The sequence below is a fragment of the Lynx canadensis genome, chromosome B3 (assembly GCF_007474595.2).
Source record: "Lynx canadensis isolate LIC74 chromosome B3, mLynCan4.pri.v2, whole genome shotgun sequence".
Taxonomy (NCBI): domain Eukaryota; kingdom Metazoa; phylum Chordata; class Mammalia; order Carnivora; family Felidae; genus Lynx; species Lynx canadensis.
The window spans coordinates 3,919,795-3,945,747 of record NC_044308.2 but is presented as its reverse complement, the minus strand read 5'-3'; the positions used below and the strand labels follow the sequence as shown (position 1 = coordinate 3,945,747).

The window sequence follows — 25,953 nt, the reverse complement described above, 5'->3', positions numbered from 1 at the left end:
ACCGGTGTCTCTGACCAACTTTCCAGTCCCATCTAAGGGTGCCTTAAATTTGATTATTCTGAATTACTAAGCCCATGTTAGTTTACACTAAGATTCTGTGGTTATTTTACGTAGTCTCCCCTTTGTTGAGGGAAGCCAAAACTTATGTTAATAACCTACTCAAGAGTTAGAAAGTAATATAGGTAAAGCTAGGAAAAGAACAGATTGGTATCTTTTGTTTTATCTGCAGTGTCAGGGATTGTGGCTACAATATTCTGACTTTTTAAAAATCCGTTTTGTTTTTTGTTTTGTTTTTTAACAGATATATCAGCAGGTTGCAGCTGAACATGGCCTTGAGGTAAATCCTGCCCCTGTTGAAATTTGGTTTCAGCAGATTATTCATGGTAATTTAGGAACTGGAATATTTTACAGAAAAAAAAATATTTCATTTGGTTCTGTTCTAGACTTATTTTTTCTTCTCCTAGAAGAACCATGTTTAAACAAAACTTCACTATGCTGAAGAACTGTGATGCTTTAAGTTGGTCATCTGCCTCATTTTAAAGTAAGTGAATTTTATATGTCAACACAAATTCTAGGTGGTTTTTTTCTTGATCAATAAAACTTTTACTCAAACCTTACAGGTGTCAAGTTTTTAATCGTTTTATCCATGTTCAGGTTACATGTGAAATATTCCATAAAGCCTTTAGAGTGCTGAGTTCAAATTTGCCGTATCCGTGATAGCCTACCTCCTGCTTGGTAGTTTCTGTTGCAGTGGCTAAGCTTGGTTTTGAATATGCACACGTGTATGTTCTGTTTGTAACTTGAACCATCTCTGTTTACATTGGCCGTCCCTTCCTTATCTCAGGGTAGTAAGACTGTCAAGTTGTTAATTCAGGAATCTGAGCCGCCATGTGTATCAACAGGCAGGGTTTTGAGACAAGCGACTTGAGAGGCGTTTATCGCATCAGACTTTGTGCTGGAAAACACTGAAGTTTTAGGTCACAGGATTTTCAGTTCCCACGAAACCATGAGTGATGAGACACGGGGCGTATCTGTGCAGAGGGGCATCCGCGGGGCGGAACAAAATGGTCTGAGAACTGCTTCACAGGCAGAGTCCCCTGCTCTGCACCCACACGTCCAAGCTCGAAGACGCAGTGTGCAGAGCTTTAGGTGGCAGCTGGAGAGCCGAGCGGAGAACCAGGAAGGCAGCCCGCGGGGCCGGTGCTGTGGGCACGGGAGGGCATGACAGCAGAGAGGCAGGAGGCCCCAGAGCTGCTGGCCCAGGGGCCGCTTTGCACACCGGTGCTCAGCTTTGGCCTTTGGCGGGTGAGGTTCTCTCTCCCGAAGCTGCCACGCATTTGCCATACGTTCTATATCGTGCGCTCCCGTGTTCGTCATTAAATCTCCCAGTCTATTGAGTCTAGTCTATTGAGGCTAGTGCTATTTTTTCTTTGTTTAAAGGGACACGGGAGCTCTGGAAGACCATGTGACTCCTTGCAGAGTAGCTACAGAGGAGCAATCAAACCTCGGTCTTTTGATTTCCAGTCTGGTTCTCTCCACGTGACAGGACAGTTCCTAGAATCAGTTGTGACTAACGTTCTCTGTTTTTTCCCGCTTTAGCCCCCGCTCCCTCTCCCGATGCGCTGAAAGTGCCACGTTTATGTGTAGGCCGCTGCGGGACGTGAAGTGCGTAGTAGAGCGTTCCATTTTGCCCAGTCTTGCCATCAAGCCGCAGGTGCCCTTCTGTTCCTTCAGACTGCCTCCCCTCCAGGTGTTCTCCATCTCCCTGCCGTACGTCCTTTGCTGTAGTTTGGAAAGAGCCCCACCATCCCTTGCACGGAGAGCCCGACAACGGTGGTTGGATGAGGAAGATACTAATTTATTCAGTATTTGGTGTGTACCGTTTGTTACACGTTAGTCCTTAGGGACCGAATGATGAACAGGACAGACACCGTCCCTGCCTTCATGGAAGGGCGCACGGTAGAGGTCATTTCAAAGTTTGAGTGGGGTAAGTTCTGTGAACGAGGGGAACAGGTGTGACAGCGTGCTCAGTGCCAGAAACCTCATCACAGTGCCATTAACTCCCGGGAAAACAGAAGGCGCGTGGCTTCCCTGGTTCTCTGTGGACAGCCTCTTGCCTTCTGGAGTCTGTTCCCGGCTGACTCACGAGATGTCCCGGGTGTGCCACGGCCACTAGTACTTATGTATCTCTTCCCTCCCTTGCCCCTGCCCCCACGCTCAGTAGGCCTTGGACTTTCAGATACTTTGCATATGAACAAACAGACCGATACAGTTTGACCACCTGAAAGGCCTGGAGTTCATTTTGTCTGAGCCCTCATTTTACATCCGCGCCTGGTAATGACTAACCTAACATCTTACAGGCGGCAGTGCGCAGGGCTAGAAACCTGTGCTTGAACGCCAAGTTCAACCAGCTGAGGGGTGGCCGGCTGAGAGGGGTGGGTACAGAAGAGAGGGAGCTGGCATCAGAATGGTCTAGTAGAAAGTGACGTGCTTTGGCATTGAAATGCCATTATGTATCTTCAGACACCCAGGCTTTTCCAAAGAAAAACAGGGATGCACAAATTGGTGAAGCTGACAACTAAACGTGTACAGATGCTGAGAAATGTCCGCATTGAAAAATGACAATTTTGAATTTTCATAGTCTAGCAGAATGCCGATCTTCCTCGGGGAGACAGTTATTCTTATATCTGGAGTCGTCCCGTTGTGCAGGAACTCATACTTATGCCTAGAAATTAAATGTTGATAGGACACAGCTTCAGAAGTTCTGTAGATGGGCTATTTACAGAACATTTCGTATTAGTTTTCAAATAATGCTGTGATCGTGTTTTTTTTTTAATTAATTGACTACCAAAGTAATGGTTCATTTCCCAACATATCTATCTCTTCTAAAATTTGTCCTAAGAGACCTCTCTTTTTAAACACCGTTTGTTTTTGATCAATTTCTTCACCTAAGAGACTTACATACACACTTACTGCATCAAAGTTTGTATAGAAATTGGTGTTTTAGGGGCACCTGGGTGGCGCAGTCGGTTAAGCGTCCGACTTCAGCCAGGTCACGATCTCGCGGTCCGTGAGTTCGAGCCCCGCGTCAGGCTCTGGGCTGATGGCTCGGAGCCTGGAGCCTGTTTCCGATTCTGTGTCTCCCTCTCTCTCTGCCCCTCCCCCGTTCATGCTCTGTCTCTCTCTGTCCCAAAAATAAATAAAAAACGTTGAAAAAAAAATTAAAAAAAAAAAAAGAAATTGGTGTTTTAAAACTTGGGATTTTAAGGTTCAAATGTATAAAGCCTTCGTAATAAAGATGTTTGAACCGGGGAGCCCCACGATCTTTCATGTAATAAAATGTGCCTTTTGGTATAACCTGTGCACAGGTACTCAGGCATGATCCTTAGACCTTCCGACTCAGCAGGGCCAGCCGGGGCCGTCACCGCCCCCGCAGCCTAGCCCAGCACCCTCTCCCCGTGCTCTGTAGCCTGGGTGCTGGAACCCGAAGCAGCCACGGGAACTTCCTACCCCTGCTACCTACAGACGTCTGCAGAGCACGGTGCCAGCAAGCTGGGCCACACGCCTGGGAGGAGCACTTGGAATACGGTCTCGGTGTCAGAGAGAGCCAGCCTGGCTCCGGCCCTGCTCGCCTCATCTTCCCCTCAGCTCCTTTCCTTAGCTAAGCAGGGCAGGAAGGCCCTGCCCTCCACCTTCTTCCCACTACAGCACCAGACGAAAGCAAAAACTGCAAGTCAGCTAGGATACCTTCCGTATCCTGTCTGTCCTCTGTCTGTAACTCTGTCCTCTGTCTTTCCAAGGTGGGGCCACAGAAGCGGCCAGGCCTAGTGCCTGGCTTTTTGCCCATCCTTTTTCACGCTGTCTCATGTTTCCATCCTCTTCTGTCTTCTGACCTCCCAACCCTCCCACTGTACACAGACTCCTACTCTTCCTTTATCCTCCCCGTTCTCTGCCCTTCGTTCTTACCTCTCTAGGAGAGGATACTTTGATTTTTAGCCTTATTACACTTCGGGCAGAATCTCCAAATAAACTATTCGGCTCAGTGCCTACTATTTCCTGTGTTTCTCAGACTGGGTCTGAGGATTAGTAGAGTCCATTCTAGTCCAAGTACCTTACAGGGGGCGTCTTCCCACGTATGCGGGGGCATGACGGGTAGTGTTTAACCACGATGGAGGTTCACCAGCAGAGAACGCAGGATCAAACAGGCATAAGATACAGCAAGCCAACAAGGGTCAGAGGCCCCGTGGTACAAGAGATGCTGGGGAGACGGTGTGAATTTTTGTAATTTTTGAGGTGAAGGGAGGTTGTAACAGTGGCTTCCCAAGTCTGAATATGTCCACGGGACTGCACCTCATCAGGTTTTCCCAGCTTTCTAGAACTGATCGACGCGTAGAGGACAGAGTGCTTGGCAGCAGAAGCAAAACAGAATGAGCCATGACTACTAAGCCACTGCCTACTTGCAAAGATGGAATTGGGGCTTCAGATCAAACCGTAACCATTTAATAACACACGTTGAGCGTGAATGAAAAGCCAATCACTTAGTGCTTAAGAATGCTGTCTCTGGAGCCAGACTGCCTGGATTGGATTCCAAGCTCCAGAAATCCACGTCGGACGGATTATCCGACTGCTGGGAGGCATAGCTGATTTTTAAAACGGGTGATATAATTGTGAGAAGTAAACAGGACAGGACATGGGAGCAGCGCTTGGCACGGAATAAGCTCTCCGTGAATTGTAGCTATTTCTGTCTGAAAGAAAAGTACCCGAAGCTGCTCTTTTCTCGTCTCGTTTGGACTTTAGGGGAAAGGGCTGGAAAAGAGCCCTGAGGTATCTTAGAATATTTTATGAAACCTACTCTAGGCCTTCATTATTGCTAGTGAAACCTCGTGCTCTCTTCTTTCAAGGCCAATTTTAGTATCAGGCATCCAGATTCTACTTTACCGTGATGATGCAAGTCTGTGCCTCATGCACCAAGACAGGCAGTTTGCTCCCAGGTCCTCTTGTTTAGGGACATCTTCAAAGGCCACACCCACCGTGTAGTGGGACCTCTCGTCCACCTCCACCTCCCAGTAATGGCGCCCTCGGATTGGAATGAGATTCCCCATGACGGCAACACACCTGGGTTCAGAAAGTGGAAGCGTGCGTCACCGGGGGCGACCCGAGCCTGGCCGTGCGGGGGGGGGGGGGGGGGGCGGGAACAGCCGTGGGGGTCGGCCCAACGGTGTTCCGAACACCTCCTTTGAGAAGCGGCTCGCCCTCGGCTCACCTGACAGATGCCGAAGTTTGTGGGAGGGTTCTTACCCTGCCGGTAATGGGAGCGAGTTACAAAAGGCTCTATTGGCATTTGTAAATGATTGGGCTCTTTTTTTTTTTTTTTTTTTGGTAACAAAAATAAAGATTTGGTTCACTTGCTCATAAAAAAAGAAAGGGACTCCGGGTGCCTGGGTGATTCAGTGGGTGGAGCATCTGACTTCGGCTCAGGTCATGATCTCGTGGTTTGTGGGTTCGAGCCCCGTGTCGGGCTCTGTGCTGACAGCTCGGAGCCTGGAGCCTGCTTCGGATCTGTGTCTCCCCCCACCCTCTCTCTACCCCTCCCCTGCTCACGCTCTGTCTCTCTTTCAAAAATAAACATTAAAACAAACAAAAGGGACTGAAACTTCACAGAAACTCAGCACAGTCAAGGGAGCCGTGTACTTGAAGTTCAGGAACCGGCCAGCACTGCTGATACTACACTAGCATGGGGGGCTTTGAGGTGACGCCTATCTGCGGGGTGGCTACAGGCAGAAGACGAGGATCTGGATCTCAGAAGCAAACCTGAGAACAGCAAATAGCAAATCCCTCACCAATGATCAAAATCGACCTCCAAGAAGCCACTGGAAACAAATACACTCACAAAGGTCACAGTTGTGTTTTGTTTTACAACAATACAGCATTCTTCAGAGGAAGGTTCTCGTGGGAAACCAGACCACATCAGTATCTCTGAAACGAACAGTCCGCCTCCTGCAGGAAACTTCTGCATTAGCCAAACTGAGTGCCCACCCCCCGCCAAGCCCCTGGGCAGATTTGTTTAGCTGTTATTAACACGAGATCTCTACTCTCAAACCCCAAGTTCTGGAGGCCAAGCAAAGCTCTGGGAAGGAGACTGCGCAGAAAATAGCGCCTCTTTTGTAAAATGAAGCCGTCTCTACTCTCAGCTCAGGACCCACATCTCCACCCACCTGCTGTTTCTCATTCGGAATGTCCCCAACGGAACTTACCACATTCCTACCCTTCCCACCTCCAACCAAACTTTGTGTTTTGCCTGTGGTGGGAAGGAGTACTTACTCCCCGTGTTTTTTCCGTTTTGGTTAATAGATTCATGATCTACCCAGTAACCCAAGGCAGAAAACAGTAACCCAAGGATAATGTAGTGGTTACACGCTCAGCTTCTAGCTTAAATCTGACTTCGGCCCTTAACAGCAGTGTGCCTTTGGGCAAATTACTTTACTTCTCTGTGCCTCAACGGTCTCATCTGTCAAATTGGACTGATAATGATATGGATGTCACAGGCTGTCGTGATGATTCAATGAGCTAATCCATGTCAAACACTTGGAAGATGTCTAACACTTGGTAAACACACCATAAATTACAGTCCCTGACCCATCCCTCCCCTGCTCGCCCCTTAACCAGTCGGCCTGTCTCCTTGTTAGTTTTGTGTGTTGCTGATTTACTCAAGGCGTCCACAGCCTCCTCTCTGGTCTCCTGGCTCCCCAGGAGCCTCTCCCCCTCCTCCCCAGCTCACACTTGACCCTCCAGTGTGATCCTTCTGAATGTAAATCTGATCGGGTCACCTCCCCTACTTGAATCCTCCAAAAATTCCCACCCCTCCAAGGATAAGATCCAAACTTGTTTTGCCCTAGAACTTTTCCATCTTTCCTGCCTCGTCTTCCCCTTCTTCCCATTATGGACCCTACACCACAGACAGGCTAACCGATAGCAGTTCTCCAAACACGTGGTCTCCCTGGCTTCCGCCGTTTGTACACGTATGAGGCACTTAATCTGCCTGGTCGGCCTGGAGAACCCCCTTTTATCCTTCAAGCCCTTGCTTCCCCAGGAAGCCTTCTTCCTGGGGGCTCCTACGATGCCTTGGCCATACTGCTACCGAATCTTTCACAGGTGTGTTTTTGACACATGCATCTCCCCCACTTGCCTGGTCTGAGTCCGGTGGGCAGGGACACTGTCTTCCTCTCTTTACCTCCAGGGCACAGCATGGCCCTCACGGGACAATGGATATACTGGTGACAGGATACTGAAATGGGACCAACTTGGCTGGACCCCAAAGAGCCAAGAACAGAACAACAGGTGGTGAGTTCTCCCATATTTCCAGGTGACGTGCTGAACCACCTCTGCGGGACCAAAAACTCATTTTGTAGCTTTTAGTGCAACACCAAGCGGCCGAGGCTGAAGACGCTCGAGGCTGCGTCTGCCCAGAGAGCGTTCACACGCACAGTGAGGTAGCAGTGGCCTGGTCAGAGGCGTGTGCCTTCAGAGGACCGGGTGTGAACGGAACCCACCGCAGGAAAGCTGCCTCTGCGTTGTTTGTGGGGGGATCCTGTCCAAGAGAGCTGCCTGTGAGGGCCCAGGAGGGCTCGGCGGAAAGAGCGAGAACCATAGCACTGGGTGCGGAGGTGGACGGGTTGTGAGGCGCTCACCTGGGAACTGCCGGGGAGAGAGAGTCAGCTTCCCACCTCACACTGGCACCAGTCAGGTACCCCCAGGCTAAAAACAGGACAACAGGCCCCCAAATGGAGCCTGTCACGCTAAGCCCCATATCTCCAAACCGAGACACCTCCGTTACAGTTCGACTCTCCCAGAAATGGGATCTTAAACCAACCAGGAATCGCCTGACGAGCACCAGTGAGGTGATGTGCCTCGCAGACCCTGCTGTCCCCTGCAGGAAAGGAACCTCGCCACAATCGCGTGCTTCCTTGCCTACTGTAACTTGGCCCATAAGCGTCTTTCATCTTGTACAGCTCCTGAGGGCTCCCGTCTACCTGTTAGACTGGACGATGCCCGGCTCATAACTCCTGGAATGAAGCCATAAGATCGTTAAACTCTACTCAGTTGAATTTTTTTTTTTTTTTTTTAACACAGGTAAGGCCTTTATCTCTCCATGTCCCTCTTCATGCCCTGCAACCCTGGGTAGAATGGGCAGAGGTGGGAAAGGATCAAGTTGCTTTCCACTGTACCCTGTGCACTTGGGCTACTGCGTGCTAACACTTACATATAGTAGGTGCTACACACACACACACACACACACACACACACACACAGTAAAAAGGCCGGCAGGGAGCCAATGTCAGAGGAAGAGCCAGCTCTGGGATAGTCTCAGACCCCGGCAGGGAGGCTGATGCAGTTTCTTTCTTCTCTTCCTTTCTTTCAGCTTTTTTTTTTTTTAATGCTTATTTTTGAGAGAAAGCGAGCGAGTTTGAGCAAGGGAGGGGCAGAGAGAGAGAGGGACACAGAATCCGAAGCAGGCTGCAGGCTCTGAGCTGTTAGCACAGAGCCCGATGCGGGGCTCAAACCCACGAACCGTGAGATCATGACCCGAGTTGAAGTCAGATGTTTAACAGACTGAGCCACCCAGGCGCCCCTGGATGAAGTTTCTATCCATGGCCCTTGCAGCCCCGTTGGAGAGCCCCTTTTTCTCCTTAGAAGATCCTTCTGACTCGAAAACCAACCGACCGAGAACTCTTCTTGTCCTGACCAGACCGGAAGCTGAGAGCCACCTGTAATCCCGGAAATGGAATGCGCTCTTGGAGTTAACCTATCTGTGTTCTTTTTCTCCCATTGCTTTGACTTTTCTAGTTCAGCAGTGTATATCTGCGCCTTATTTTAAGTCTTTAAGTCTTTGGAAAGAAGTGAGGCACAAATAAATCGTTTCAATGTGGATTGAGCACCAAGGTCTGGAAATAGCTACATTTCTAGACAGACGGCGCACACGCCTTTGCGGGGGCCACCCCTCCCTCAGGTCATGCACTAGCACCACCCCCCACCGACTCCGCACAGGCTAACCCCACCGGTTTTCATCAGGGGTTTTTAAACAGGGCTTCACCGTGTAGGAGAGGAGCGCCGGGCCAAGCACTGGGAGACCTACAGCCTTGTTTCCGTTCTCCCGACGCCTGTCAGTGTGCCCCTCATCGTGGCTTCAGGGGCTGACTCCTCCAGCGGCGGGGGACCCGACTTCAGAAGCCACAACAGGTATCTTCCGTCCACACCAGCCAGACTCTTCCCCCGACTCCAGCTCCCCAGCCTCCCCTCGGCCCCCACCGCCTCCTCTCCCCACGCCCCCCCCCCACCCCAGCCTCTCATCCATTTCTGGGACCTCTTCAAGGCAGCGTCTGTCATAACCCACTTTTTATCTGAGCAACAACGTGTCTTAGAGGGGGTCCGCGGAATGTTCTAGCGAGTGGCTGCCCAAGTACCTGGTAAACCGGGTGTTGCCAGGGAGCGGCTCCTTTGCTGGGGTTTTCCTTTCGCTCCGCACGACCGTAAACCCATCTTCAGAAATGGTCAGCCCGGGATGGCAGGTGTGCTGGTTCAGGTGGAAGAAGCTGCCTGTGCGGGCAGAACACACGAGGAGCCCCGCCAGTCCCCCTGCCTTCTCCACCCCGGCGCCAGCCGGAAGCCCGGGGCCTCGCAAAGTCCTACCCCTCCTGCCACTAATGATGGTGGCAGCGAGCATGCACTGGGAGCCACTGTCCCTCGCCCCCAGCTAGCGGTTTGCAAGTCTTCCCTCGTTCAAGCCTCACAATTACCCTCAGAAACGCGTTCTTATTTCCATCTGGAGAGGAGAAAACTGACGCGCCAGGTGGTTAAAAAAAAAATCACCTGGCAAGGCACCTGGGTGGTGCAGTCCTGATCTCGGCTCAGGTAATGAACCCACGGTTCATGAGTTCGAGCCCTGCATCGGGCTCTGTGCTGACGGCAAAGAGCCTGTATGGGATACTGTGACTCCCTCCCTCTGCCCCTCCTACTCTCTCTCTCTCTCTCAAAATAAATAAATGTGGGGCACCTGGGTGGCTCAGTCGGTTAAGCGTCCGACTTCAGCTCAGGTCATGATCTCACGGTCTGTGAGTTCGAGCCCCGCATCGGGCTTTGTGCTGACAGCTCAGAGCCTGGAGCCTGTTTCAGATTCTGTGTCTTCCTCTCTCTCTACCCCTCCCCTGTTCATGCTCTGTCTCTCTCTGTCTCAAAAATAAATAAATGTTAAAAAAAATAATAAAAATAAATAAATAAACGAACTTAAAAAAAATCAACTGGCAATGACAGAACTAACATTTGAACCCCCAAAACTCTCTGATTCCACAGGCTTTGCTCTTAGCTGGGAGGCTATAAGTGCCTGCACACAGACAAGAATTTCTAACCCACCTGCCAAGGGAAATAGTTATTGAGATTCTTAAGGACCAATCTGACAAAGGGAAGTGGAATTCAACATTTCAATGAGGGCAGTGGGGCGGGGGAGAGGGAAGGATGTTGCAGCCATCCCCAAATCATGGTTAAAATAAATCTCATCCAACAGTGGTACAGAATAGATTGAATACAAAGTTATTCAGTAAAAAAAAAAAAAAAAAAAATTATTTAGTAAAAAAATCCATTAATTGAGAACATAATAACTCATTCTCATTACTGTGTCCTAGCCAAGTGCTTTTTTCTCGAGTTCCTATTCTGTCACTTATCTTGTCTCACACCTGGGTTCAAGCTTCGCCATCAAGCTGTTCACAATTATTGTCACAGTTTGATGCTGCCAGAAATTTCATTCGCTGTCTGCGCTGACTGGCAAGGGGGCAGGCAGGTTCCCACCACCTAACTGATGCAACACGTGGGCCCTCGCCAGTTCCCACCGAGGATCATTTTTGAAAATATAATGATTTTTGCTGATTTGTGTTCATTTAAGTATTTCATATATACACTCTTTTCTTCCATTTGATTTATTTTGGAGGGAGAGAGAACGAGCATGCAAGGGGGGAGAGTGGCAGAGGGGGAGAGAGAGAGAGAGAGAGACCCAAGCAGGTTCCGTGCTCCGTGCACAGCCCGACGCGGGACTCCATCCCACAACCCTGGGATCACGACCTGAGCCAAAACCAAGAGTCAGACAGACTCCACCAACTGAGCCACCCAGGCGCCCCTTCATAAATACACTCTTCAAAAAATTATATGAACAAACTAATTCCGAGATGACTGAATAATCAAGAGCTGGCTGTACCTTTAGCTCTGTTTTTTTTTTGTTGTTTGTTTTTGACTGAAACTGCGAGAATTTAACATTTCAAAACACCAGGTGAGCACAGAAAATGAGGAGTGCCAGCCAACTAAAGGCAGGCCCTGGCTCAATATGAAAGAAAAATCTGAGTCCTAATCCCAGCACTAGCCCCTACCCTCTGGGACCTGTGGTGGCCACCCAACCTGTCTTTCCCATCTGTGTGGACGGAACACGGTGGGAATTAATCACACACCTCTGCTCCTGGCATTGGAAACGAGGACAAAGTGACACAGTGTCTCTCAGTAAACGACCCCACTTAAGAATACGTCGTCCCCAGAGCCTGGGCTCAGACTCCCTGCCTCTGTGTCCTACCTGCCCTCCACCCGTCAGCCGGCCTGAGCTGGACTGGCTGTGAGGTGGGGGAGGGGTCACCGGCCCCCGGTGTGCTGTGACAAAGCACGCACCCACAGCGAAGCAGTGCCAGGAAAGTGGGTGCATGCAAAGCTTCCGGTGACGTCTCTGCTCACGCAGGGTCTGGACAGGATGCGTGACCGTTGTACGGATGACGGCGAGGGACAAGGGAAAGGGGCTGGACCTAGGGATGCGGGCGCCCGCCAGGGCCAGACAGGGCCTAGGAAGAGGCTGAGCAGCCGGGTCCAAACCGGGCCTGTGGGTGGGAGACGCTTGGGCTGATAGCAGAAACGGGGATGAGCAAAGCCAACAACCCCTCCTGGGAATTTCATAAAGACATCATCCCGAGGGTGGCGTGCAGCCTGTGTGAGCCACGAGGCGTCTGGGCCACCCAGGTCCAGGGCGACAAGCCTCTGGTCTGCCTGAGGGAGCGGAGAAAAACCCTAAGTTCTGATTCTCGCTCTGCCGCCAGACTGCTATCTGGCTTGGGCCTTCAGTCCCCCTGTCTGTAAAATGGGACCACAGGGCCCTGATCTCCCCTGAGTCCCTCCCCGGCCTGACTTGGCCCATTTTCCAGAGAAGTCATGCAGTGCTGGTCTGCCGCAGAGTGGCTCCCTGAGGTCTCGGGGAGCGTGTGGCCCGGGCACATACCTGTGGTGCAGACGGTCACGGGGTCGCTCCTTGCACTGGGGCCCCCCACGCTGAGGGCTCGCACGTAGATGGTATAGCGCTGCCTGGGCTGCAGCTGCACCAAGGCCTCGCGGGTCGGGATGCCCACGACCGACCTGGGCAAAGAAACGGAGCCACAGTCACGAGGGGTGGGGCCGGGCAGCCAGGCCCCGGCACCGGGCCTCCCTTCCAGAGCTGGGATGTTAAACTCACCCTCGCACCCCCAGCCTCTCACCCACAGCGGCACGGCCGGTGGGTTTCCTCCCGCAGGCCCACTTTCCTCGTTCCCTCGTTACTCCTCGTGTCCGTGGCCCTCCGGCCTCAGGGCTCCCCACCCTGGTGTCCCCGGCACCCGGCACCATGCTCGGCGTCTGTCTCCCACTCTGCCCCCAGCTGTCTGACAGTTGAGAACCTCTCCGAGGGCAGCGGCTGAGTACCGCCTGCCTCGGCCCAGCGCTGAGCCCGCAGGAGGTACCTCGGCCTGTGTTTATGAACAGACATCTCTAGAAGAGCTGGAAGGGCAGCGCAGAAGCCCACTGGGAACCTAATTTATTGAAATTCTACCGCACGCGAGTACAAGCCTGTAATTGCCACTGTCTGTTCCTGCAGCTGCTAAAGCCCTTTCAGTCCAGGGGAAAGGAGAAGCTTTTGGGGTGACGCCCGTTTACGGATGCAACACCCCCATTACACGAGCCTGGGTGTCCAGGTGATCCCTGCAGCTCCCCCAGAAGGCTGCAGCTCCAAGCCAGAGGGGCGCTTTTCACGCATCCGTCCAATGAATATTAACCAAGCCCCTTAGGTTCCAGACACTGGAGAGGGAGACTCTGGGGAGAACTAAATGTAGTCTCTGCCCTCATAGATCTCATGGTCCAGATGGGTAGAGAGGCACCCCGCAGAGTGGATGATGCCGGAGACGTGAGTTTGGAGCTGAGCTCTCAAGAATGACTTGCAAGTAACCGGATGAAGCAGGGACAGGAGTCTCCTACACAGAAGCAGCCCGGGGCAGGAAGGAACACGGGAAGCAGGAGGAACTAAACCCGACCGGTGTGGCTGCAGCCAGACAGGGAGGGGAAGCCGGTGTGGCATGAGCTAGAGAAGCAGCAGAGGGGTACGGTCTGGGAAGGAATTTTCTCCTCTTCAAGATGATTAGATCTGGAGAGCAGGTGCTACCCCACGTCACTGACCAGCCTCCCGGTGACCCCCATCATTATGGTCCCAGGTGTCAGGCGCTCCTGAAGCATCAGCACAAAGCGCAAAGGAAATCTCGATCATCGGGTGGCCAGAACCACTGGACTCCCCTGCCCCACTCCTGAGTGTCGTGGGGAGTAAATAACCAAGGTCGGCCCTGATGTGGCCGTGGACAGGTGGATTCTACCTGGAACAGAGGGTGCGTGGGATAGACGGCCAGGCTCCAAGCCCAGCCCTGAGCACAGAGGAATCTGTCCTCCCTGACAGGTGACGCCAAGCCCGCCTCCTCCATTTCTCCAGAACCAGGCGGGCGCCCTCTGTGCTCCGCCTCTGGGCGGCCCCTGGACGTGGGGGCTGCTCCCGGACTGCCTGGGTCTTGCCTCACTCCCGCCCCGGGGCCACGCCGCTGACCCACTGTCCTCAGAGCTCAGTCCTTCCTACCCATCCGGGTCTCATCTGAAAAGTTCACTCCATCCACGGAGGTCCCTACTTCCACCCCAGCCTCCTTCTTACATTTCTTTCTCCTTCAGAGCACCTTGCATTTTATGTATTTGTTTGTCTTCTTGTTTTCTATTTGCCCTGCTCGACGGTCAGCTCCGTAGGGAAGGGAATTTGCCTGCCTAGTCTCCCAGAGCCCGGGCCCAGGTCCAGGCCCACAACACTTGTTGAATGAATGAGCGGTAAACCTTCGCTGGACTAGAAAAGCAAACCTGAGGTTTAAACCATTTACTCACGCCTCACGCACCTTCAGTGACCGTGTTCAGGAAACTTCTCATGAAAACCAAGCACCCGAAATTAAGGTTCCAAACGCTGACCTTCTCTCCAGACCTCGTGCATTTCCCGCGCTGTGTCACTGTGTCAGGTGTCATGCGCTGCCCCCCTCCCCCCCCCTCCCCGCCCCATGACTATGACTTACTCAGTTACTCCCGAGGCTTCAGGACTTTCCGCCTGGGTCAGCTCCACTGTGTACGAGTCCACGGGATTCAGGTTCCCAGACTCCCAGCAGATCAGTGCAGCCTCTTCGCAGCTCCGTATCTCTTTGCTTTTTATAACGGGAGGGGAGGGGGCTAGGTGTGGGACAAAGGGGGGAAGGAATGACCATTCTGCTCCTATCCAGCCAGTCTGTCCAGAGCACGGCCAACCGAGCACGACCACTGTCTGCCCACAGAAGACATTCGGTGCCGTAAAAAGGAAACCAGGTGCAAGAGACTGAGTATTTGCATCCCCCCCCCCCACAGAATTCGTGTGTCGAAGCCTGTTCCCCAAAGTGGCGGAAGGTGGGGTCTTTGGGAGATGAAGAGGAGGGCGTCTCTCGTCAAAGAGAACCCAAAGAGCCCTGGGCCTCTTTCTGTTGTGTGAGGACAGAGCCGAAACCAAGCCAGATGTCTACGGACCCGGAAGGCTTCACATCAGGCGCTGAATATGCTGGCAGCTTAAAAGGAGGCCCCTTTCAGCTTCCAGAACGGTGAGGGTTAAATTTCTGTCATTGATAAGCCACTGGGTCTATGGTGTTCTGTCATGGCCGCCCACACGGACTAAGACGCCGGGCCTTTCAGACGTTCCTGGAGCTGAAGGGTTAAATGATGCTACGATCGTGAGCAGTAATTTTGGGCGTTTTGAGACCAACTCTGAGCAAACGTCCCTTCCATCCTAGGAACACTGGTTTGGTGTACTAACAGAGAAAAACGGACAGCTACTCCTGCCCTTCCACATGAAATCAAGTGTCCTGCCACACCTCGAAAGCCGTGACTCCTGTGGCCCCCGTTACCTGTCATGTACATTGCACGCTCACTGGCGGGGCTGCGGCCGGCCCTGTTCTGAGCTGTGACCCAAAATTCATACTGGGTGTTTGGCACAAGATTTCTCACTGAGCAATATGTTTCTTTGACAGTCATTGTAAACTCTGAAAAACAAACAAACAAACAAACAAACAAAAAGACAAGAATTCAACCCTAAAAATAGGCCAAGTGGCTCCGAGTTAGTTGTGTCGAATCTCCCTGTAGTAGATCACAACACTGGCCATAAATTCCTCCCATCCCTGTATGCGTCCTCTGCGGTATGACTTACTACTCCTTCAAGAGGTTCATTTTTCCCGGCATTGACGGGCTGAGCCACGTGACTTGCTTCAGCCAATGAGACAGCAGCAAACATGATGCCAGCAGAGGCCTGGGAAATGCTAGTGCACAGGGGCTTGTCTTCTTGCTGCTGGGAACACCTTCCACTTTCATGTGAACAAGCCCGAGCCAGGGTCCTGGACAATGAGACCCAGTAGACAGAGGCCCCAGCCTTCCCTGCCGTATCCCCACATCTGTAAGTGAGGCCATCCCACACCATCCAGCTCTATGTAGCCAAGCTGGCCCGGACCAGAAGAATGTCCAGACAACTCACAGAATTATAAGAAATAATAAATGTTTGTCATTTTAAGCCAATAAGTCACGTATATGTGTGCAGAGTAGGGCAGGATAGGGTGTTGTTACCCAGCAACACCTAACTGATACACCTCTAAACCTCGTCAGACTCTTGAAAGGCAGTGATAACTCACTAACCCACCCCGTGATATCAGTTCCTTTATCACAAAGGGGTCCATTTAAAAGATCTTCATAGAGGGGCACCTGGGTGGCTCAGTTGGTTAGTCCAACTCTTGATTTTGGCTCCGGTCATGATCTCACAGTTCGTGAGTTCAAGCCCCAGGTCGGGCTCTGTACTAACAATTTGGAACCTGCTTCAGAATCTCTCTCTCCTTCTCTCCCTCTGCCCCTCCCCTGTTCATATTCTGTCTCTCAAAATAAATAAATAAACATTAAAAAAAATCTTCATAGAGTGTCATGACACAGCCCAAACGCAATGGCTTCTTCTGTGTGTCTGCAGAGAGTGCCAACAGGGCTGATTCATGACACGGACTGTGGTTAATCAGACCTGGCTTCTTGGACCCTGACCAACCTTTTACTTATTTTTTTATTTTCATAATTTTTTTTTTAATTTTGAGAGAGAGAGAGCAAGAGAGCACACAAGCAGGGAAGGGGGGTAGAGGGAGAGAGAGAATCCCAGGCAGGCTCCACGCTCAGTGCAGAGTCTGACACAGGTCTCGATCCCACAACCCTGGGATCATGACCTGAGCCGAAATCAGGAGCCGGACACTCAACCGACTGAGCCACCCGGGCACCCCCTTGACCTCCCTTTTACAATCTTCCTCCTTCCCCGTGGTGCCCCCTTTAGTCTTTGTTCAGATAACCCTCATCATCTGCTCACCTTGTTACAACCTCCCTCAGCATCACTTAAACTTACTCTGACTTTTCTCAAGCATTTCCCTTCCTTCTTGGTCCCTGCACAGAAAATCCGCCCTTACCTTCAGCACACAGACCCTCCCCCTGCCCACGCTGGTGCAGCAGTGAGCTCCGTGCAGGGAGCATGCACACCTGCCTCCTGTCCTGCTCTGCCATCCATCACCCGCTGTGTCCCCACGGACAGCTCATTTCTCTCCGGGTCTCAGTCTCCTTCTGCATGAAGTGGAAATCCCCAAGGCCCTCTCTTCCCAACAGGTGAATGGCTTATCTATCATGTGGGGAGGGGGGAGGCAGCTGCCCCCAGCCCTGGCCCCACACCAGCCAGCTCCATTTCTCTGGGAAGGGGATGGGCCCAGAGCTGCCCACGCTGGAGGCTCGGGGACATTCCCAGGAGCTTGCTCGACTTGAGCACGTGGGTCTGATCAGCTGTAGCCCTTTCAGGCTGCAGAGGCCCCATCACCCCTCACGGCGGTCTGCAGGTTAACCCTCCCGTTTCTCCCGACACGAGGTTGCTCTGAGAAGGCCCAGCCTGCCCTCACGTGCCCAGCCCACAAGTATCCAGACAGCTCAGCCAGGCCTCCTCAAGGACGGGCGTCCCCACCCTTCCTGCACACAGTGCCGCCAGGGACTCATCCCATGGACAACTCTGGCCTGAGGGCTATATCTACACTCCAGGCACCCTAGCCTGGCTTTGTGGCCCTCCTCAATGAGGCCCCATCTTGCCTCTCTGCCGTGCTCACTTGCCTGCATCCCATGTTCCAGGTAGTTCCCAGATCACGACAGCTCCAAGGAGCTGAATATGTAGATTCATCCCACCTCTGCCCTCCCGATTACTGGGAAAGCAATCGGAACTGCTCCCTGGCCTCTGAGGGCCCTTAGCCGTTCCAGAGCGTGCGTGTGATCTTGGCAGAGTCTCACCTGCTTGGTCCTTCCCAGGCGAGCCGTCCTGCACCGGCCGGTAGGACAGCAGATAGCTCTCCACCGTGTCGTCAGAGTACAAACTCCAGCACACGCGGACAGAGGAGCCCGTGGCCGAGTTGGGGGCCTGTGGGTTTATCACTGGAGCAGAAGGAGCTGGAACGAGGAGAAGGGAGAAAACCAAAACCGAGTGAGGAGCCTCCAGGAGAGGTGTGGGATGCAGCGGCCCCTGTTGTAGGACTCCTGGTCCCCCGAGGCATCCGTGGGCTTTGCCCAGACTGGACAAGGTCAGGAAGGCCACACCTCCTAATGGCCAGACTGCAGGTGACAACCAGCATGTCCATTCCTGCTTTGACAAACCCACGCAAGCTGGGGGAGGAGGGGTCAGTGATAGGGACTCGGGCTGGGGGGCGTGTGCAAGACCTGCTATAGGCTTGGGTCCTCTGACCCCTTCCACACCTTCTGGAGAGATGAGGCAGCCGGGACCACAGCAGTGCCGTCCACAGGCCCCGGAGGGAACAAAGGAGAGAAGAAGCTTCACGGGGAAAGCTCGCTCTGCTTTCACTGGTGGAACCGTCCACCAACCATGTCTTCATTATAAGGGGAGAAGACTGGGTTGGGCCAAATGTGCTCTTGAGAACCATCTTGAGAATCCACCTACTGAGTTAATTCTTTTTTTTTTCAAGTTTTTTTAATGTTTATTTATTTTCGAGAGAGAGAGAGAGAGAGAGAGTGAGTGAGACAGAGTGTGAGTGGGGGAAGGGCAGACACACACACACACACACACACACACAGAGAATCTGAAGCAGGCTCCAGGCTCTGAGCTGTCAGCGCAGAGCCCAATGCAGGACTCAAACTCACGAACTGTGAGATCATGACCTGAGCCGAAGTCTGAGGCTTAACTGACTGAGCCACCCAGGCACCCCGAGTTAATTCCTTTATTCTCTGTAGGTTAATACTTCAGCCTCCCCAGACTCACACACAACCGAGAAACCCTCCTTGTCTCTCCTCTACGGACTCTTCTCCCGCGGCAGCGCCTGCCCGCAACCCAGACTTTACGGAACAACCTTGGCTTCGGATTTTGACATTGCTCTGTCCAGGTAAGAAAGAGCACAACTAAACTTGAAGGTGTTTCCTAGCTGCAGCTCAGCCTTTCCTCTCTGGCCAGGACCTGGAAGGTCCTAACGGGACAAAGGAGAGGAGGAAGAGAAAGAACCTAATGACGAAATCCAGGATGTACAGAGGGTGCCCGTCTATACCCTCAAGGGACAGCCCCGTAGCAAGAAGGGTGGGAGCTGCGGTGAGAAGAGGGGTGGCCCTGGGCTTGGCAGCCCACCGGGAGGCTCCAGGTGATGGTCTGCACAAGACCTGGACCTGGGGTGGGGGGGGGGGGCGGTGAAGAGAAGTGTAAGCATCTCTCAAGCACTGACTTGGGTGATCATGCCTTTCCTTCCAAACACCTGGGCCTAGTTATCTGGGCAGCACCACCCCTTAGAAGGGGAAGGGTCATCCAATGGACATCGAAGTTCAGTGAGATCACTCTGTGAATCATGAGTCTAAGAGTGGCCTCCAAGGTTTCTAATTGAGGACATCCATTACAGTGTGGTTTCTAGTGGTGAAAAACCTAGAAACATCGCAGCAGCCAGTCGAGAATCAAGTAAACAAACTAAGGTATATACCCATTAAAATGATGTTACAGAAGGATTTACAGTACAAGAAATATTAATCAAAATTTTGATTAAAAAGCAGGTTACAAAACAGAATAAATTCCCTATTTCAAAAAAATCTGTATAAAGGAAAAATCTAAAATGATACGTACAACATTTTTACGATGTGTTGACGAGGAAATGGTGAGCAGTCAACAAAAAAAAAGCTGAATTCCAGTATTATTCTTAGAAATAAGTAATCACAGTAGGGGCACCTGGGTGGCTCAGTCGGTTGAACGTTGGGCTCTTGATTTCAGCTCAGGTCATGAGCTCACAGTTTGTGAGTTTGAGCCCAGCATCAGGCTCTGCACTGATAGTGTGGGGCCTCCTTGGGATTCTTTCTCTCCTTCTCTCTCTGCTCCTCCCCTGCTTGAGCGCGCGCTCTCTCTCTCTCCCTCAAAATAAATATATAAACTTAAAAAATTAATACATTTTAAAAAAAATAAGCGATCACAAGAATATTTTTCAAGTTTATCAGTTTATTTTGAGAGAGAGAGAGTGAGCAGGGCAGGGGCAGAGAGAGAGGGAGAGAGGGAATCCCAAGCAGGCTCCGCACTGTCAGCACAGAGCCCAACACGGGGCTTGAACTCATGAACCACAAGATCACGCATGACCTGACCTGAAACCAAGTGACCTGGATGCTTAACTGACTGAGCCACTGAGGCGCCCCCACAATATTTTAAGAGCTACCTGTACCACGTGACGTGCTCTGCATGCATTGCCTCGTGCAATTCCCACCATATCCCCATGAGGCATTATGTGGACAAGGAAACCAAGACTCAGAGAAGTTAGGTAAGTTGTCCAGAGTCACACAGCTAGGAAGTGGAAGGGCTGGGATTCTTACCAGCTCCATAGGATCCCAAAGCTCATCTCTTAGCCACTGTGCTAAGTAAATAAGTACTCAGGCTACTTGCCAGGAGTAACTCAGGCAGGAGAACAGGGGTTTATGAATCTGGGCAGGCTATGAATAAAAAATGTTTCAAGGTTGCCCAGCGCCAGATGTTGGCTCCCTGGAAAGTGAGGGTGGGCACTTCCCCCCCGGCGGGAGGGGTCTCCACCTCTGTTCTCACCATTGCAAGCTATGAAGACATGAGATTAGAGAAAAAAAAAAAAAAGAAAAGAAAAGAAAACAAAAGAAAAGAAAAGAAAAGAAAAGAAAAGAAAAGAAAAGAAAAGAAAAGAAAAAACCTGTTTCTAAATATTTATGGGGTTTTTTTTAGCCATCAAAATTTCTAACTCAAAGCTCAGGGACCTGGAACTTTCTATGAAGTATGCACACAGGCGAAATATGCACCTGGGATGGTGTTAATGGAGCCCATTAGCTGCTCCACATCAGAGAAGTCCAAGGTCTGGTCTTCAAAGTCAGGCTGCGCAGAGATTTCCACGTCTGTTTCTGTATTCAAGAATTTTCCCAGTCTGTTGGTATAAAAAGCCATGCTCACAAGAACGAAGGGACGTGCTCCTTAGGGTGTGTGTCTACAGTGCTGGGTCACCGGTAATAAACGCGAAGGGCTTCTTTGCTGAAGTTTTATTTCTTTGACATGCTGCTGGCTGCTGGCTGCCATCTGCTTTGGTGACTGACCCAGGGGGTCCCCAGTGGGGATGGAGGAATTGGTTTGTGCCTTAGAGGGGAGGGGTAGGGGTGGGCCATTTGGGGGGCAAGTGCCTAACAGCTCCAGATCTCCACCCTCTGGAAGACCTCTCCGGTGCTGACCCGGAAGCTGCCATCCCCCCGCCGCCCCAGGCCCCGACACGCACAGACTCTGGGGTTTCTTCTCCATGGGGGCCGAGCGTACTCAACCCGCTGACGGTAGACTGGGGCTATGAGTTTTCTTGCACCTGCTTCCTGGCAGTCTTAGGGTTTGTAGGTGGCAGGGGCGGACTCTGAAACCAGGTCTGTCTTTTGCCTCTTACCCCTTATGTCATCAAGCTTCAATGTTCATGTGGCTTTACAGACACTGTCTCGTTTAATTCCCGTAAAACTATCCCTGTCTGTAGATAAGGAAGGTGAGTCCTAGACTGGTTGGACTTGCCCAGGGTCATGGGGGTAACGGGATTTGAACTCCTGTCTGACTCTACAACGTGTGTGCTTTCTGCAGTACACAGTCTGGGTCCTGGCACAGCTCGGGGATGGGGGAGGCACTGGACCCTGGCTCCTCCTGGTGAAAGGAGGGGCTCACGGGGTGACCTGGCCACAGGCTTGCTGGCTGGGCCGTCTGAGATTTGGTACTAGCGGGTCCTAGTGACCATGGTCCCCCCGAAGCCAGCGCTGTTGGGTCGCAGGGGCAGACATGAAAACTGTAACTGGGAGCATCTTCCCAAGGGGAGCTGAGTCTATCTGTATCTAGAGGAGCAAGAGACGGGAAAGAAGATGTGCGTCAGAACGAAAGCATTACCTGTCAGCCATAGCCACAGCATCCTAAAAAGGAGGAGGGGAAGGAGAAAATACTCAGTTGACTTCGAAAATAAATTTATTTTTCAAACTATATAGTGATATAAGCACATTTTAAAACTTGGAAATTAGGGGGAAAAAAAGTAACAGCCATATCCCCCACTAACAAAACCACTCTCAGGCTGCCTGTGGGTCTCTTCCGGACGACTGCGTCCCCCCAGGGACGTTATGGAAGCACCCCCGCGTCACAAATGGTCTTTCGGCCCACCAGTTTGAAACACTGCAGAACCGTTCACGGAATGGAAGTTCCATCATTTACTTAACCATTCCTCTGTTGAGGGACATTCTGGTTGTTTCTAATTTTTCATCATCACAAATAACAGTGAGAAGAACATTCTCACTCGTTATCACTTTCTCCACATTCGGGGTTATGTCTCTGGGATACAGCGATGTTGTGGGACCAGTGGTTCAAAAGGTCTGAGTATTGAAGGCTCTAATGGTGTCTGCACACTTGCTTTCCAGCTTGTCACGGGTCCCTTGCCCGAAGCACGGCAGGAAGGAAGCGCTGTTGGGCTTTGAGGGACCACTATGGGCAGGGTCAGTGTGGAAGCCATATTTGGCAACGGGGCAGCTCCAGAGGCTGAAGGCCCCTCCCTCACATCCTGGACACCACAACTGCGCCATATTCCTGTGGGACATTGTGAAGAAAGAGGACCTCAGCTCTGACTGAGATTGAAATTCCCACATCCTGGCAGCATGGGGCCTCGAGGTCAGATTTAATTGGATTTCAAGAAAATTAAGAAATGAATTTTTTTTTTGCATGTTTGAGTTTACAAAGATTTAAAATTGGTGCCCTGGTAACTGGAGAGTTGGAGGTGCCTTTTTAGCCTGGATTGCCTCCTCCGCAGAGCTCTAAGAGGCCATCTGAGGTGACCAGAAAACTCTCAGAGCGCTGATGTTGCTCAGCTCCCTGGCGAGGGGACAGGTCTCTGGGACAGAGGAACGAAGGCTGGTGTTGTCTGAGTAATGGTGGAGGGAAGGGGTCAGCCGTGCGTGAGTCTGCTCGGCCACTCATGGCGGAGCGCACAGAGACACGGGTGACCACCTCATCCGGGAACAAAATGGATGTTGATCCACAGAGGTCAACTGCAACACCTCCAGACAGAGAGGGGACAATCTAACCTACCCCCGCCATACTGTCACTTCGGTTCATGAGCTCATTTCACCTCATGACTGACTGACCTTTATGAAGTCGACCTTCTCTTCGTGACACATCTCCTCTATGGTTTCCATGAGTTCCTTACAAGTATCCAGGTTTTCCCCACAGCTGACCAGTTGTCCATACAAGGCTTCCAACTTCGCTTTCTTTTTCTCTCCGAGAGCTTGTATTTTTTCTTCATATTTTTGAGCAAGTGTTTCCAAAATCTCATTGAAATGTGACTCAAAATTTTGTTCCTGTCTTCCAAAGTTCTCCTGCAAGACGGTTGACCTCAGCCGTTATTTTAGCGAACGTGGTGTGTCGACTACAGAGTCATTTGAGGCATGAAAATATACCTACCCAGAGATGTTTTAGTCACCCCACCCTTTTCTTATCATCACTTGCCAGGATGCTGGGGTGGGTACAGCGGGAGCTGGGACCAGGGGTCTATGGCTAGAGCCCCTGGGATAATCTTTTTTTTTTTTTTTTAAAGTGGGCTTCACACCCAGCCATGGAGCCCAACGCAGAGCCCAACACAGGGCTTTGAACTCACAACCCTGAGATCAAGACCTGAGCTGAGATCAAGAGTCAGACGCTTAACCAACTGAGCCACCCAGGCACCCGAGCCCCTGGGATAACCTTAACGAGAAGCACTGCCTTCACTCCTGGCAACACTTTGCAATCCTCCCTCCCCTCCCCCCACCCCGTCCCCAACCCCACGCCACCTCTGTCGTGGCCACCTCCCAGGAAGATGGTCAGAGATGAGTCAACCTGCCACCGTATCCCTGGACTGCAGACATCCACGGAAATGTCTGTCCTGGGCAAGCCCTACCTAGCCTTCCCTCCTGAGCCCCCAGCATCTCACGACACTCACCTCCACCTCCTGATGCCTGCATCCTACAAACGCCAGGATCACACAGATCCTCACATCAACTAAGAGAAAGGTGAAGGGGGAAGGGGAGGGGGGAGGGGAGTGGGGGCCGTGGCCAGATGGTCCCGCCTAATAGATGAGAAAACGTAGGAAGGCAGAGGGAGACATGCGACAGTACTTAATCCAGGGGCACAGGGGATGAATAATGTTAATTAAATCCTGTCGACTACTGGTCCTCTTAGATTCGAAGCCTGGGAAAGCTTCGTGGGTTGTGACTGATGTCACCCTCTCCAGGTAACGGAGACATTTCCAAAGCAGAGGCTCTCTCGATGACTCAGGGAGTATTTGCTGAACATCTTCTATGTGTCCAAGACTTGCTCAGAATGGCAGCAGAGAAGGAAAAGCAGTGGGGGACTCCCCAGTGCTGGTGTAAAAGGGAAAATCAGAGTCCTCACCGAGGGTGAGGGTACTTTGACCTGAGATGAGCGGGCAGAGAGAGCGTAAAGAGTTTTGTCCGGGTGGCTGTACCTCTGTCCCTCGTTCCGTCCCTGTGCCCTGCAGATGGGATTAGTGCAAAGTCCTCCCTCTTAAGACTGGGGATGAAGAAGTTCCAGCTTCCCGGGACAGGGGCCTGGGGCTTAGCTAATTCATACGAGGTGTTCCTGGAGATACAGTCCGAGGCTGTATTAATAGAGGTAGAGCACCCACAGGCAGAGAAGGCAGGTGCAAAGTCCTGGTCCTTAGCCTCATCTGGACGGGGAGGCTGAGTGCAGGCATCACAGCAGTGTACGACATGCTACTCGGTACACCCAGGGGACTGTGACGGGTTTGGTGACAGGCACAGACGCGTATTAATCTTACGAGAAACATAACAGCTGGGGAAAATAATCAGGAAGGGCGGGTGTCTTGCAATGCCTCGTCAAGGCTGGGCCAGGCGGGAGCCCCACCCTCGCAGCAGGACTGAGGATAGAAAGACAGAGGAGACCCTGCCTCCCCAGGAGAGCTCCGGGTTCAGCGGGGGATGAGGACAGGTAGTTTCCACCAGGTAGATGCCCAAGGTCCCCTGGGAGGGCAGGGGAAAGGGCGAGAAGCGGGCAGTTCTCTAACCCACACCAGTCACAGCTGCTGACCCAGCCATGGCGGAAGCCACGTGTGTCTGAGGGCGTCACCGCGCCTGCTCTTACCTCCACGGTGATGAAAACCTCCTCCAAGTGATTTGCAAAATTCTCCATCTCGATAATCTGCTTTTCCAGTTTGAACATGTTTTTGTGAATTTCGTCCTAGCAAACAGAGGATCCCAAGGAGACATTAATGCTCTTTGCTCTCTTCCGTAGGAGGCGCTTTAAATTCATTCCCCGCCCGCCTACTTGAGACACAAACGCACTGTCAGGGGAACTAAGGAGTCCCGTTTACCTTGGCGCTTTCCAGGGCCTTGCTGAGGGGGGTCACCTCATGCTCTCCGTGCGCATCCGAAACCTCGCACGCCCTTACTGGGGCTTTGCAAGTGACACAGAAGACCAGGGCGGCTTCGTCCTCGTCCTCCTCCTCGGGGATGACGTAGCACTCGTACTCCTCGCTGGCCCGGCCGTGCGCGTACCTGTAGGCTTCCCGCAGGTCCCGGCCGGCCGCGCCCCAGCCCAAGCAGCCCGGGTCCTCGGCCTCGGCGCCCAGCCGCCAGTCCCTCTGCGCCCCCGCCGAGGACAGGTGCAGCCGGGGTTCCGAGACCTCCACGCGCGGCGCGCTTCCATCCACGAGCTCCGCGCCCCACTCGCCACCACCTCCAAGCGCGTACAAATCCACAAGCTCCTGCACCTCCTCCTCCAGGTCGCTCTGGGCCTTACCTGGGGCCGCCCCCCCGGGCTCGCCGGTCATTTCGGCGGGCACTTGTCTTCCCGTCCGCGTGTGTTCTTCTGGGAAGAGCCGCAGCCGGCCTTCGGAGTCATACAGATCCGTGGGACAGAAGTGGAAGTCCCTGGGAGCCGGGGACCTGTGCACCTCCGGCGCCCCCCCGGCCTCCCCGTCCATCGCGCCTCTGCACCCACAGAGTTCCTCGCGCGCGCGCCTCCTAGTGGGTGTCCTG

General features: G+C 52.3%; 1 protein-coding gene and 1 long non-coding RNA gene across 3 annotated transcripts in view; one reads left to right on the top strand and one right to left on the bottom strand.

Moving 5' to 3' along the window:
* The window catches only part of LOC115515458, a 7,338-nt gene extending 4,301 nt beyond the window's left edge, over nucleotides 1–3,037 (top strand). The window contains exons 3-4 of one of the 2 annotated variants that reach the window (XR_003969281.1): nucleotides 302–541; nucleotides 1,600–3,037. This is a non-coding gene — a long non-coding RNA (uncharacterized LOC115515458). Of the gene's footprint in view, nucleotides 1–301; nucleotides 618–1,599 lie in introns of those variants that run through there. The other variant, XR_003969280.1, reaches the window with a different exon arrangement.
* On the bottom strand, nucleotides 2,455–25,953 carry FSD2 (fibronectin type III and SPRY domain containing 2). The gene is made up of 12 exons (XM_030317296.1): nucleotides 25,287–25,953; nucleotides 25,058–25,153; nucleotides 23,047–23,277; nucleotides 21,809–21,831; nucleotides 20,707–20,828; nucleotides 17,707–17,862; nucleotides 15,273–15,407; nucleotides 14,421–14,571; nucleotides 12,299–12,432; nucleotides 9,462–9,594; nucleotides 4,939–5,115; nucleotides 2,455–2,725 (listed from the first exon to the last, which is right to left on the bottom strand). The coding sequence occupies exons 1-12, from the start codon at nucleotides 25,896–25,898 to the stop codon at nucleotides 2,473–2,475; spliced, it is 2,223 nt and encodes a 740-aa protein (XP_030173156.1). The 5' UTR covers nucleotides 25,899–25,953; the 3' UTR covers nucleotides 2,455–2,472.

Bases quoted from the DNA above. Each gene is read 5' to 3' on its own strand.
- FSD2 (XM_030317296.1), bottom strand. From the start codon at position 25,898: ATGGACGGGGAGGCCGGGGGGGCGCCGGAGGTGCACAGGTCCCCGGCT. The intron at 20,829-21,808 runs GTAATGCTTTCG...TTATACCAACAG, and splicing joins GCTGTGGCTATGGCTGACAG to ACTGGGAAAATTCTTGAATA. The intron at 9,595-12,298 runs GTATGTGCCCGG...CTGCCCGCACAG, and splicing joins CGTGACCGTCTGCACCACAG to GCAGCTTCTTCCACCTGAAC.